Here is a 13,394-nt window from a genome sequence, read left to right on the forward strand (position 1 = left end):
CATAGGAAGAAATATATCATGACGTTACGTGTTTTCTATAGGATATAAGCGAAAGATATTACCAAAGAGCGAAAGATATTGTCAAAAATTAGGAAATATGTATATGGGCAATTCCACCGTGACTGACGTTACATTCAGAGAGGTTGGAGGTCATATCCAGTGGTGTGGCTATCAAACCTGTACCTCCTAGTTCTTTATATTTGGCATCAAGCATACTGGGGTCCAAGTCTACTTGGTGACATTAAAAAAAAATTCATATTCTTTTGTATCGCTGAATGGGGATGAAAAATATTTGTGTGACTGACGTTACACGAAAAAAACAGATAAAAAATTATGTCAACTTTATTTTAAATTTGTCTTCAAACTGTGAAATGTTAACAAATGTTTCTGTCCTAGGTAACATGGCAACATGAAACTACATTTCTAGAAACCATTACTAAACTGGAAAACCACAACATTAAAAGAATGATTACATAATTGTGTGTGACTGACGTTACGCGACTGACGTTACGCGACTGACGTTACAGGACTGACGTTACAGTTTGTCCAGAACACTTCAATGTTTTATAATTGGATTTGTACTAATACAATGAGGTGAAATGCCCACTATTTCAATTACATACCTCTTTTACAACAAGTTAGAGGTAATAAGTAGGTTTGTCTTGTTTGTGGTAGCTGCAAGCTAGTTTCATTACAGATGCACAACTAATCATGGTGTGAAAATTTCAAAACGGAGCTTCACTTAAAACATGGTACACATTAGTTTTCATCCTGGGGAACAAGACAATTTAACACTGAAAGTTATACATGACAAAAAAGTTGAAAACACAAGTGCATTAATTAGGATAATTACAGAATAGTCACTTGACAGTGTGTGACTGACGTTACCATGACTGATGTTACAGTTGAATATTAATTCAGTAACTGGAAAAGTGTTACCAATTTCGATATATGTAAGTATTTCACAGTTCATTCATAACAGAAGCATGCCATTAGACATATTAGAAGTCTTGCATTAGTTCCAATGTTACGTTAAAACTATATTGAAAACATTTTCAAAGTTACATTGCTCACTAGCAAATGATATGTACCACTGTCATCCGCCAGTTAATCAAAATCAAGGAAAGTGGCAGCCCTGTGATTTCTGGCATTGATCATGACTGGAGGTTGCAGCTTCTTCTTCATTTGATACTTGTGATAGAAAATTTGATCCTCCTTGGATGGCCATTGCCATGAGGCACCAACTTTTTTCATAACAGAGACCTCAAAGTTATTGTTCTGAATATTCTTGACTACTCCAGGGAAGAGTTCACCATCGTATTTGACAGCCCACCAATCATCTATTGCGATTGGTGCCTCCATCGCTTCAGCATGTTGAGCAGGTATTTCGATCACATCTGTCTTGTCGGAAGAATTGGCAACATCATTAGTCAAGAGTGAATGTCTCAACCTTGCCCTGTTTAACACGGAGGTGGTGGAACCGAGCTATACTTTGATGGCCGGGGCATCAGCAAACACCTCATTCAACTTGAGGAAATTATTACGCCATTCAATGTCTGTTGTCGACAGTTCTGTAACTATTATGCTTGGCTTATCCTTTGCTGCCTCGACGAAGGAAGGAGCATTAGTTTCTTTGCTTCAATTGCTGATATCAGAAAGTACTGTGCATTGTGGGAGAAAAATCACGAATATTCATGTGTAAGCAAAGTTTTACCTTATTTAGAATACAATAGGCCTCCTATGGGGGGGGGGGGGGGTGTCAATCTATTGCCCAGTAGTTTAGCCTAACTGGAGAAGAAGAAACAGTGTGAATGGCGACTTTTGGTGGCTATTTTGGCTGAAGTTTTTTACTATTTCAGTTTGTTTACTCGTTGTTCGAACCAATAGTGTGTGCTTTTTATTAAGTTTTAAGTTAAAATGTGAGGAAATCTAGGGAAAGGGTTAAAGATATGTAGAAAGAATTCAGTAAGACCTAGTTATAGCTCACTGGTTGAAAAGTGACTGACGTTACAGCTCCTGTTTTCCTGTGACTGACGTTACACGTGACTGACGTTACCAATTTTATTCCACTCTCACGCTACATTCATATAATATCAAGGACCGATGGGATGTTTTTAAAGTTTGCCTTGGCAAGCAGCAAGAAAATTATGAATGACATGTTGGAATACCCTCAGATTTTTTTTCTACACAAAAATTTTTACTTTTTTGTGAATGACGTTACAGTGCCAAAACATTTTTCTATGAATTATATTTCAGTTTCTATGCTTTTTGTTAACTGTTTCTAACTATTTGGTGTTTGAGAGTCAATATGCAGAATATTGCTTTACATTCAGGGAATATAGATAGGCCTAATTTACCCATATTTTTGTCAACTTTTAAACTTAAAATATGAAATGTTTGCCAGTGGTGTGTAGTACAAAAAGAAAACTTGTTTTAGGGAAAACTATTGTTGTTAGTTAAATTGGGTAATTAATCTATAGATTTCAATAATTTATTTCATTAAATTATGAAGATTATTTTTTGGCATCAAGTCCTCTCCAATATGGAAATGCCCATATAATAAATAGACCATTTCATGGTGTTTTTCCGAATACGATTTTTATGTCAACTCGTGGTGTGTGAAAACCATTTTTCATTTTTCGCAATTCGTGAAAATATGGTTTTCACACATCACTCGTTGACATAAAAATCGTATTCGAAAACCCCCATAAAATAGCCTCTATTTATCGCAAAGTTTGTTAATATTCTGTTGACTTTTTATGAAATTGTAATTAAATGAGGGAACTGAATTAGTATCCCAGGGCCAAACGATGTTGTCTCAAATAAATGTGAAATGTATGTTACACATTTTATATTTGTTAATATCGCATTTTCTAAGCGAATTCTGACACTGATGTATATTTGAAATTATTTATTTCTATTGCACAATCACTTTTATAAGGAAAGACATCACCTTCAATTTAATGCTGAAAATAAACAGCACGACAATTATTTAGTTTGGGCAGCGTATACAAATTCTTGAAATGTATGTTACCGCTGTTTATACAATAATTATCGTCACCAGAAGTTATACCTTGTTATTCCATAATTTAGTTGTATATTCCACTCAAATACTGCATGTTAGCAAATATGCCTTTTATAACAGTATGTTTATAGATATTGATTTGTGCGCGTATGACATGTTCGTTATTGAAATGTACGTTATATGAAATGTACGTTATATGAAATGTACGTTTCTCATGAAATAAGAAGAATGCTTGATTGTTAATACTGCCAAGTGATTTGCAAGGGGATTCCACTTTGTACTCTACGATCTCAGAGACTGAAACATGTGGATGGGAATATTTGCACAGAGTGTAAAAGTCAAGCTGTGAGTTGGTATTTTATTCAGAACAATTTTTGCTTATAGTCAAGTATGAACAAAACTGTTTCTGCTTTAAAAATAAAATTAGATATTTTATGTAATCAATCAGCTGGTGCGTGTTTTGCTACTTTTTATTATTTTTCCTCCACAGTGGACTAAAATAACTGAAATGTACATTACAATTGGTGATGAACATTTCAACTATCAGGCACCAGTTTGTATTGTTTAATTAATGTTCTTGCCGTAAATTAAACTTCTTGAATGTTTAGGCTATCATATTTTATTATATTTACAATCAAATTATAAATGTTAGATGTAATTATTTTTAAGTTAAAGCAGTTTTACGTTAATTTAAAATATACTACATCGGTTTCATATAACTAGGATAAATAGCGTGACATTAATTAGAACTACCCCTTCCATTAAAGTTAAAGTACGTGTCATTTAACGGTTAACCTGATTTGACAAAACTATATATTTTGCAATATTTACACATATTTTATAATTAATTTCTTGCATCTATCAACTCTTTATGAAACCTTTGGTAACGTAATTTCATTTAAAATTTTTCAGTCTCCATTTATAGAAACTATGGCAAAAACTCGAGCTGAGATTCAGCATGCATATAGAGAACGCAAAAAGGCAAACGAGGGAGAGAAATACCTAAAGAAAGAAAGAGAAAGAAGAAAGGTCAATTATATTCCATCAAGCCAACTTAGTGAAAAAGAGTGAAAGAAAAGAAACAAAATAAATAAAGAACGTTTGAAGAAACACGGAGAAAAGAAGAAACAAATGTTACTTGAAATAGACAGGGGAAATAGAGATATGGAGTCCACAGATGTTCAAGAAACAAGTGGATATGAGAGTCAAGAACCTTCTACCTCAAGTGAAAGATTAGTTGTAAGACTAGGATTCCCAAATGCTCGTAGAAGAGGTCCCAAGAAAAGAATAGCAAAGGCTTTATCCAGAGCACACAGAAGAATTGTAAGTCTCAACAGAGAAAAGGCTGCACTTTTTAGGAAATACAGATCGGCAAAGAAACAAGTGACAAGACTGAAGAAAAAACAACCACCAGATAGAGAGATAACTGGAACCCCTAAGACACCAAGAAGTAAAACAGAGGCTCTGATGTATCAAGCAAAGCTTACAAATGAACAAGCATCAAGTGTACGAAAGGAACTGCTATTTAGTAATGTTGTGTTACACGAATTAAAGGAGTCCAGGATGAAATCTGGAAATAAAACTATCCTTCACAGAGTAGCAGCTGGCAAAATCTTAAAGAAATATTGATGCATTAAAATGATGAGTGTTAAAACAGGAATGAGTCGAAACTCTTTGGCAAGTGTGAAGGACAAATTAATCCCTTACACTAGAAAAGAAAAGAAGATCCAGAATAATACAGAATTTGCAACAAAATCTACTTGAATTTTATGAGCATGATGATAACAGTCGGTGTCAACCAGGAAAGTCCGATACTAAGACAATACATGGAGTAAAAATACAAAAGCGAATACTGACTGATTATTTGGCCAATTTGCACGTGAAGTTCCTTTCGGAAAACCCGACAATAAAAATATCAATGGCGTTGTTTTGCCTAGTCAGACCTAAACATGTCCTTATTACTTCTTTCATCACTAGGAGTACGTGCTTATGCACTAAACATCAAAACATGGCCCTAAAAATGAAAGCTATTCGCAAGGAAGGTGTCAATGTACCAATTAATCCAGAAACATTTGTAAAAGAAAACCATGATTGTGATGAATATGAGCTTCCGGAAAATTTTTACCTACAGCCAATGGAAGAGGGTAGAAATCGAAGAGAAAAACTAAAGGAAATCTGTAATGCGAATTGTCCAAATTGTTGTACCAAAAGAAACGTTCTTGGATATTTTGAAGAAAGAGGCAGTGGAATTTAAGAGACCACATCACAAGAGTAAAGATACAGTATGAAGCAATCCAAACATTAAAAGAAAATCTCCCTGAGCATCACATCATACTACAAATGGATTTTGCGGAAAATTACAGTTGCAACACCATGGAAGAGATCCAAAGTGCGTATTTTAATAAGACAGGCGTTACAATTCATCCAGTTGTCTGCTATTATCGTGGAAATGATGGGCCTTTGGAACATAAGAGTTTTGTCGCCATTTCAGATGTTCTGAGTCACGTCCCATCGACTGTTATAGCAATTATAGAGAAGATCATCCCATATCATATTATGTAAAGGAAATCGACCCAGATGTCAAAGTACTGCACTACTGGACTGATAGTCCTACAAGTCAGTACCGAAACAGGTTTATTTTCAATTTTGTAGCTAACCACCACAGCCTATTTGGTATCCATGCCCGCTGGAATTATTTCGAAGCGGGGCATGGAAAGGGACGTTGTGACGGTCTGGGTGGTTCAGTTAAACGGTTAGCTGGTGAAGCTGTTGGACATGGAAAAGCCAGCATACAGGATGCAAATGACTTTTTTCTCTGGGCCAACAATTCAAACATGGCGTCTGTAAAATTTATCTTTGTTTCTTCAAAAGAATGTGACAAAATTTCAGATCAAATTAAATTGCTGAAAATAAGACCTGTAAAGAGTACCATGCATATCCATGCAGTCATTGGCAAAGGGGATTCAAAGGTATTGGTACGCAACGTCACCTGCTTTTGTGACATTTGCATCTCTGGTTCAGATTGCAATGACTGGTGACAAGAATGTCTTTGTGAACTGACAACAAATGCAACGATCTCTTTTTCACAAGAAGAGAATGTCGAAGTTCTACAAGAGCCAACACCAGACGAATCTGGTATGGTCTTAGAGGAATCACAGAAAAGATATATTGATATACAAGACTTGAGGCGGGATCTATTCATAGCTGCTATGTGTGGAAATAAATGGTACATAGGCAAAATACTGCAAGTTGAGAAGGATGCGAGTAACTTGCCAGTGGAAGTTTCATTTATGAAACAAAGTAGGCAGATGTTTCAATGGCCCCCACGTCCAGATGTCATTTGGATTAGCCTGGAGTCTGTGTTGTGTATCATTCATGATCCAGTACCGTCGGGGGGAAAATCAAAGCAAATGTTCAAAATTCCACAGAAAGAGGTTGACAAAATTGAACTTTGTCAAGAAACTTGTGTATCATTCATGATCCAGTACCGTCGGGGGGAAAATCAAAGCAAATGTTCAAAATTCCACAGAAAGAGGTTGACAAAATTAAACTTTGTTAAGAAACTTACGTTACCAATCATTAAGAAAGTATGCCATTAATATTTGGATGTGACCCAAAATTATTGTTCAGTTTATCTATCAGCATAATCTGAAACCTCGAAAGATGTTTTTTCTGCTATTTTCATTAGTTTAATTAGTGGCCAAATACAAATATTTGCAGATGTGAAATGTACGTTACATTGTGTAAAGGAATTATGATGTCGAAGATAGACACTCATTATTAAAGTTTTAGGTTATCAGAAAATAAGATAACTATAATTCTTCGTTTCCTTGGTGTTTTTCACTTAAAATAGTATTTCTTAGATTTTAGCTTGTTCGTGAAACGTACGTTACAATTTACTATTATGAAAAGGATAGCAATTGTTTACTGCGGCGATCAGCAAACATGTTTAGGTATTGAGCTTTCTTTCTTGCTTGTCTTTGAAATCACAAAATATGTGCATTTATTATTTCATTTCAAGATGCTACTTAGTGAGTGAACTTGTAGCAGATCAGTTTGAAGTTAAAATCCTATTTGGCAGTGGTTTACTGTCTGTGTTGGTGCCAATACAAATAAATAAATTTTGATATCAGTTTGATGTGTTTGTTTAATTCCTGATAGGTCTATTCAATATATATTTCTATCATGCTGATAGTGTTTTTCCGATATGTGTCTTAGTGATATTTCAGTACAATTTTATTGGAAGGGGGTAATGTATAACGTACATTTTTGTACTGCAAAATTAAGTATCAAGAGCTGCTACAATTCCATGCAGTGAGACAAAACCATGAAAGTTAACTTAAAACCATTATACCATTATACAGCTGACATATATAACTATTATATGGAATATAATATTCATTGATTTCAAAAGTTTTATTTTTGGTCATTTCATGATCCTTATATGCACCTCTTTATTGAGAATCAATAAATACTAAGAGGCCTAAAAAAGAACTATAAATAAATAATAATAATAAACATAAAAAATTAATTGGAGTGGTCCCTTTATTCTAGTTATAAACAATATTTTTTAGGCCTTAAAGGGACATTCCTGAGTTTGCTGCATTGTAAGATGTTTCCGACTAATAAAATATTTCTACGATTAAACTTGTGTATTAAATATATTTTCTTGTTTAGAATATAAGTGTCTGTACATTAGTGTGCTTCTGGTCGTCTTAATATTTGCAAGAGCCCAAACTAGATTCTGTTTTCAAATAATTTCATACGTACGAAAAAATAATATTTTATAAAATAAAATAAAATTTAACAGTAAAAATATTACAATGATCAGAAACACGTTTAATATACAGCCACAAATATTTTATGCAGAAAAATATATTTGATATTTAATTACAATCGTTAAAAAGTCTCTGTTAGTCAATAACACCTTAAAAGTTGCAGCAAACTCAGGAATGTCCCTTTAAATATACTTTATAGGCTATAGGCCTATAGCTAGCATTAATTATAACATTTGATATACACCATTTTGGAGATGTTTTGTATTTTAAACTGAGAGAATAATTTATGTCAGTTGTTTACAGTCTGAAGATAGTATCAGTCCTCGTCAGTAGACTCATTTTGCTATTTTTAGTTTCAGCCAGCTAGTGCACCAGAAGTGGCACATCAAAACCTGTGGTATGTGCTCTCCTGTCTTGGATGATGCATATATAACAAAAATCCCTATCAACAAATGGAAAAATTTAGCGGGTTTCCTCTCTAATACTATATTTCGAAATTATCAAATGTTTGACATCCAAGAGCCAACGATTAATAAATCAGTGTGGTCTAGTGGTGTTGTTGAACAAAACAAACTTCAACTGATGTCTCCCTTGCTGCTTTATCAAGTTTCCGCTCTTTTCCTCTGCTCACCAAAACAAACTTCAACTGATGTCTCCCTTGCTGCTTTATCAAGTTTCCGCTCTTTTCCTCTGCTCACTAAAACAAACTTCATCTGATGTCTTCCTTGCTGCTTTATCAAGTTTCCGCTCTTTTCCTCTGCTCACCAAAAGATGAAATAACCATATCTGTCATCATATGTTAGACACCAAAAATGTACTTAGGTATTATAAAACAAACATTTTCTTCCTTCTTAATTTCTATATTGTGTAGGGTAAAACACTGGGATCCAGCTCAGTCAGTAGAGCACTTTCCTGAAGTGCAGAGTTGTAGGATCGAACCACCTCAGTGGACCCATTCTCTGATTGATTTATTTCCTGTCTCAACCAATGCACCATGACTGGTACATATCAAAAGCCATGCTATGTGCTGTCGTGTCTGGAAATATGCACATATATAAAAGTTCCCTTGCCGCTGTTAGAAAAATGTAGCAGGTTTCAGCTCAGACTATGAGTAAAAAATTTAGCAAATGCTTGACCTCCAGTAATAAACGAATGATCAGTAAATCAACGTGCTAGTGGTGTCATTAAACATTAAACATTTTAACAAACTTTAACATTTTCTGTTGTTTTCTACCCGACCCTATCATGTCTCAGGCTTGGTGTGTCTGATTTGCAGGTGGTACAGGAACCGATTCACACCTCTACCAGGGCCCGTATTTGTATGGCGTTGTCATGACATTAGTGTCTCGGAGTCTGTCAGAGTTTCGTGTCTAGACTCTAAAAGTTTTATAAGCACCAGGCCAGGTCTGATGTACATTCATGTTCCAGAAAGTAAATGTATAATATACTCTTCAAAAAAAGTAGGGTAACCTGAAATATTAATATCAACTATTAGACAACAGACATCCAAGTAAAGAACGTTCAGGTCTGTTTATCAACACACCGAAACACATTCCATAGTTTGCACATGCATCAAGCAGTTGCCCCGTACACATGCATAGGGTGTTCTCGATTTCGACAATTTCCAGGAAGGTCCATTAATCACTGTGGAACATTATTTCTTTCAATCTTTTTCATTCTGTTGATCATACAGTTGTTAATGTTTTATTTTTAGTAATTTTTATTGTTTGAATTTGCGATTTACTGATAAAAAAGACGTTAGCTTTCAAATTTCACTTCTGACCCCAGTCATCCTTCAAGATCTTTGGTGGTCATAAAACCTTCTGTAATACTGAACTACCAGTTGTAATGTTTGCCCAATTAGTTCACTATTATCATATAACCATTTTCCACAGCTAATATACCATACAGTTTTGGCAATTGTAAATTCTTATTAGAGTTCCCCTACTTTTTTTGACGAGTATATACATTTTTGTATTCAGGGTCATGGAAATCCTGGAAAATTGTGGAATTTGCAAGTGGAAAGTGTTTGGTAAAGTGTATGGACCCTGAATGTCAAGGTCCATTATACATGTTCAGAAGCTGGCTGTTATTAGTCAACAACTAGTCCCAACAGGAGGGGACGATGCATCTAGGTTTTGACTCCATCCTGTCTGTCAGTGTGACCTATTATTGTTTGCAGGACATTTTTTGTTTTGCACTGTCTCAAGATATTGAGATGAAATGTTGTCAGTGGCTTTATCATTTAGAGTTACAGATCAAGTTTGACTCTGAGTTATTTCATGGAGATTTGCCCATCATATTTTACAAAGTTATGGCCCTTGATGTTCGGAGATTAATAGTTTCTGGTTCCATTATAAGACATGTATTGCTTTAGCAGTAACTCTCAGAAATCTTGTTTAGTTTTGTTGAGATCAGTTCAGTTACATGTAGTACATGTCGGTTTAATTAGGTTTTTTAAGTCAATTTAGTTCATATTCATGACGTGTTAAACATTATTTTTTCTTCATTTAATTTTTAGATCTTCGACAGTAAGACTGCTGAGTTAGTGACATACCACCAGACAGAAATGAAACAGTTCTTTCCCAAGGAAGGGTAAGTGTGGTTAGTCACATACCACCAGACAGAAATGAAACAGTTCTTTCCCAAGGAAGGGTAAGTGTGGTTAGTCACATACCACCAGACAGAAATGAAACAGTTCTTTTCCAAGGATGGGTAAGTGTTGTTAGTCACATACCACCAGACAGAAATCAAACAGTTCTTTCCCAAGGAAGAGTAAGTGTGGTTAGTCACATACCACCAGACACAAATCAAACAGTTCTTTCCCAAGGAAAGGTAAGTGCAGTTAGTCACATACCACCAGACAGAAATCAAACAGTTCTTTCCCAAGGAAGGGTAATGCAGTTAGTCACATATACCACCAGACAGAAATGAAAGAGTTCTTTCCCAAGGAAGAGTAAGTGTGGTTAGTGACATACCACCAGACAAAAATGAAACAGTTCTTTCTCAAGGAAGGGTAAGTGCAGTTAGTGACATACCACAAGACAGAAATCAAACAGTTCTTTCCCAAGGAAGGGTAAGTGTGGTTAGTCACATACCACCAGACAGAAATCAAACAGTTCTTTCCCAAGGATGGGTAAGTGCAGTTAGTCACATACCACCAGACAGAAATCAAACAGTTCTTTCCCAAGGAAGGGTAAGTGCAGTTAGTGACATACCACAAGACAGAAATGAAACGGTTCTTTCCCAAGGAAGGGTAAGTGCGGTTAGTCACATACCACCAGACAGAAATCAAACAGTTCTTTCCCAAGGATGGGTAAGTGCAGTTAGTCACATACCACCGGACAGAAATCAAACAGTTCTTTCCCAAGGATGGGTAAGTGTGGTTAGTCACATACCACCAGACAGAAATCAAACAGTTCTTTCCCAAGGAAGGGTAAGTGTGGTTAGTCACATACCACCAGACAGAAATCAAACAGTTCTTTCCCAAGGAAGGGTAAGTGTGGTTAGTCACATACCACCAGACAGAAATCAAACAGTTCTTTCCCAAGGAAGGGTAAGTGTGGTTAGTCACATACCACCAGACAGAAATCAAACAGTTCTTTCCCAAGGATGGGTAAGTGCAGTTAGTCACATACCACCAGACAGAAATCAAACAGTTCTTTCCCAAGGATGGGTAAGTGCAGTTAGTCACATACCACCAGACAGAAATCAAACAGTTCTTTCCCAAGGATGGGTAAGTGTGGTTAGTCACATACCACCAGACAGAAATCAAACAGTTCTTTCCCAAGGATGGGTAAGTGTGGTTAGTCACATACCACCAGACAGAAATCAAACAGTTCTTTCCCAAGGATGGGTAAGTGCGGTTAGTCACATACCACCAGACAGAAATCAAACAGTTCTTTCCCAAGGATGGGTAAGTGCGGTTAGTCACATACCACCAGACAGAAATCAAACAGTTCTTTCCCAAGGATGGGTAAGTGCAGTTAGTCACATACCACCAGACAGAAATCAAACAGTTCTTTCCCAAGGATGGGTAAGTGCAGTTAGTCACATACCACCAGACAGAAATCAAACAGTTCTTTCCCAAGGATGGGTAAGTGCAGTTAGTCACATACCACCAGACAGAAATCAAACAGTTCTTTCCCAAGGATGGGTAAGTGCAGTTAGTCACATACCACCAGACAGAAATCAAACAGTTCTTTCCCAAGGATGGGTAAGTGCAGTTAGTCACATACCACCAGACAGAAATCAAACAGTTCTTTCCCAAGGATGGGTAAGTGCAGTTAGTCACATACCACCAGACAGAAATCAAACAGTTCTTTCCCAAGGATGGGTAAGTGCAGTTAGTCACATACCACCAGACAGAAATCAAACAGTTCTTTCCCAAGGATGGGTAAGTGCAGTTAGTCACATACCACCAGACAGAAATCAAACAGTTCTTTCCCAAGGATGGGTAAGTGCAGTTAGTCACATACCACCAGACAGAAATCAAACAGTTCTTTCCCAAGGATGGGTAAGTGCAGTTAGTCACATACCACCAGACAGAAATCAAACAGTTCTTTCCCAAGGATGGGTAAGTGCAGTTAGTCACATACCACCAGACAGAAATCAAACAGTTCTTTCCCAAGGATGGGTAAGTGCAGTTAGTCACATACCACCAGACAGAAATCAAACAGTTCTTTCCCAAGGATGGGTAAGTGCAGTTAGTCACATACCACCAGACAGAAATCAAACAGTTCTTTCCCAAGGATGGGTAAGTGCAGTTAGTCACATACCACCAGACAGAAATCAAACAGTTCTTTCCCAAGGATGGGTAAGTGCAGTTAGTCACATACCACCAGACAGAAATCAAACAGTTCTTTCCCAAGGATGGGTAAGTGCAGTTAGTCACATACCACCAGACAGAAATCAAACAGTTCTTTCCCAAGGATGGGTAAGTGCAGTTAGTCACATACCACCAGACAGAAATCAAACAGTTCTTTCCCAAGGATGGGTAAGTGCAGTTAGTCACATACCACCAGACAGAAATCAAACAGTTCTTTCCCAAGGATGGGTAAGTGCAGTTAGTCACATACCACCAGACAGAAATCAAACAGTTCTTTCCCAAGGATGGGTAAGTGCAGTTAGTCACATACCACCAGACAGAAATCAAACAGTTCTTTCCCAAGGATGGGTAAGTGCAGTTAGTCACATACCACCAGACAGAAATCAAACAGTTCTTTCCCAAGGATGGGTAAGTGCAGTTAGTCACATACCACCAGACAGAAATCAAACAGTTCTTTCCCAAGGATGGGTAAGTGCAGTTAGTCACATACCACCAGACAGAAATCAAACAGTTCTTTCCCAAGGATGGGTAAGTGCAGTTAGTCACATACCACCAGACAGAAATCAAACAGTTCTTTCCCAAGGATGGGTAAGTGCAGTTAGTCACATACCACCAGACAGAAATCAAACAGTTCTTTCCCAAGGATGGGTAAGTGCAGTTAGTCACATACCACCAGACAGAAATCAAACAGTTCTTTCCCAAGGATGGGTAAGTGCAGTTAGTCACATACCACCAGACAGAAATCAAACAGTTCTTTCCCAAG

At 36.6% G+C, this 13,394-nt stretch overlaps 1 protein-coding gene across 2 annotated transcripts in view; it reads left to right on the forward strand.

Moving 5' to 3' along the window:
• LOC121386246 (glycerol kinase-like) overlaps positions 1 to 13,394 on the forward strand; it is a 59,090-nt gene that overhangs the window by 2,112 nt on the left and 43,584 nt on the right. For both annotated transcript variants that reach the window (XM_041517081.1, XM_041517079.1), the window contains exon 2: positions 10,325 to 10,398. In XM_041517081.1, coding sequence (XP_041373015.1) covers positions 10,325 to 10,398 — 74 coding nt within the window. The remainder of the gene's footprint in view (positions 1 to 10,324; positions 10,399 to 13,394) is intronic.

Source organism: Gigantopelta aegis, chromosome 12 (assembly GCF_016097555.1).
Source record: "Gigantopelta aegis isolate Gae_Host chromosome 12, Gae_host_genome, whole genome shotgun sequence".
Classification (NCBI taxonomy): Eukaryota; Metazoa; Mollusca; class Gastropoda; order Neomphalida; family Peltospiridae; genus Gigantopelta; species Gigantopelta aegis.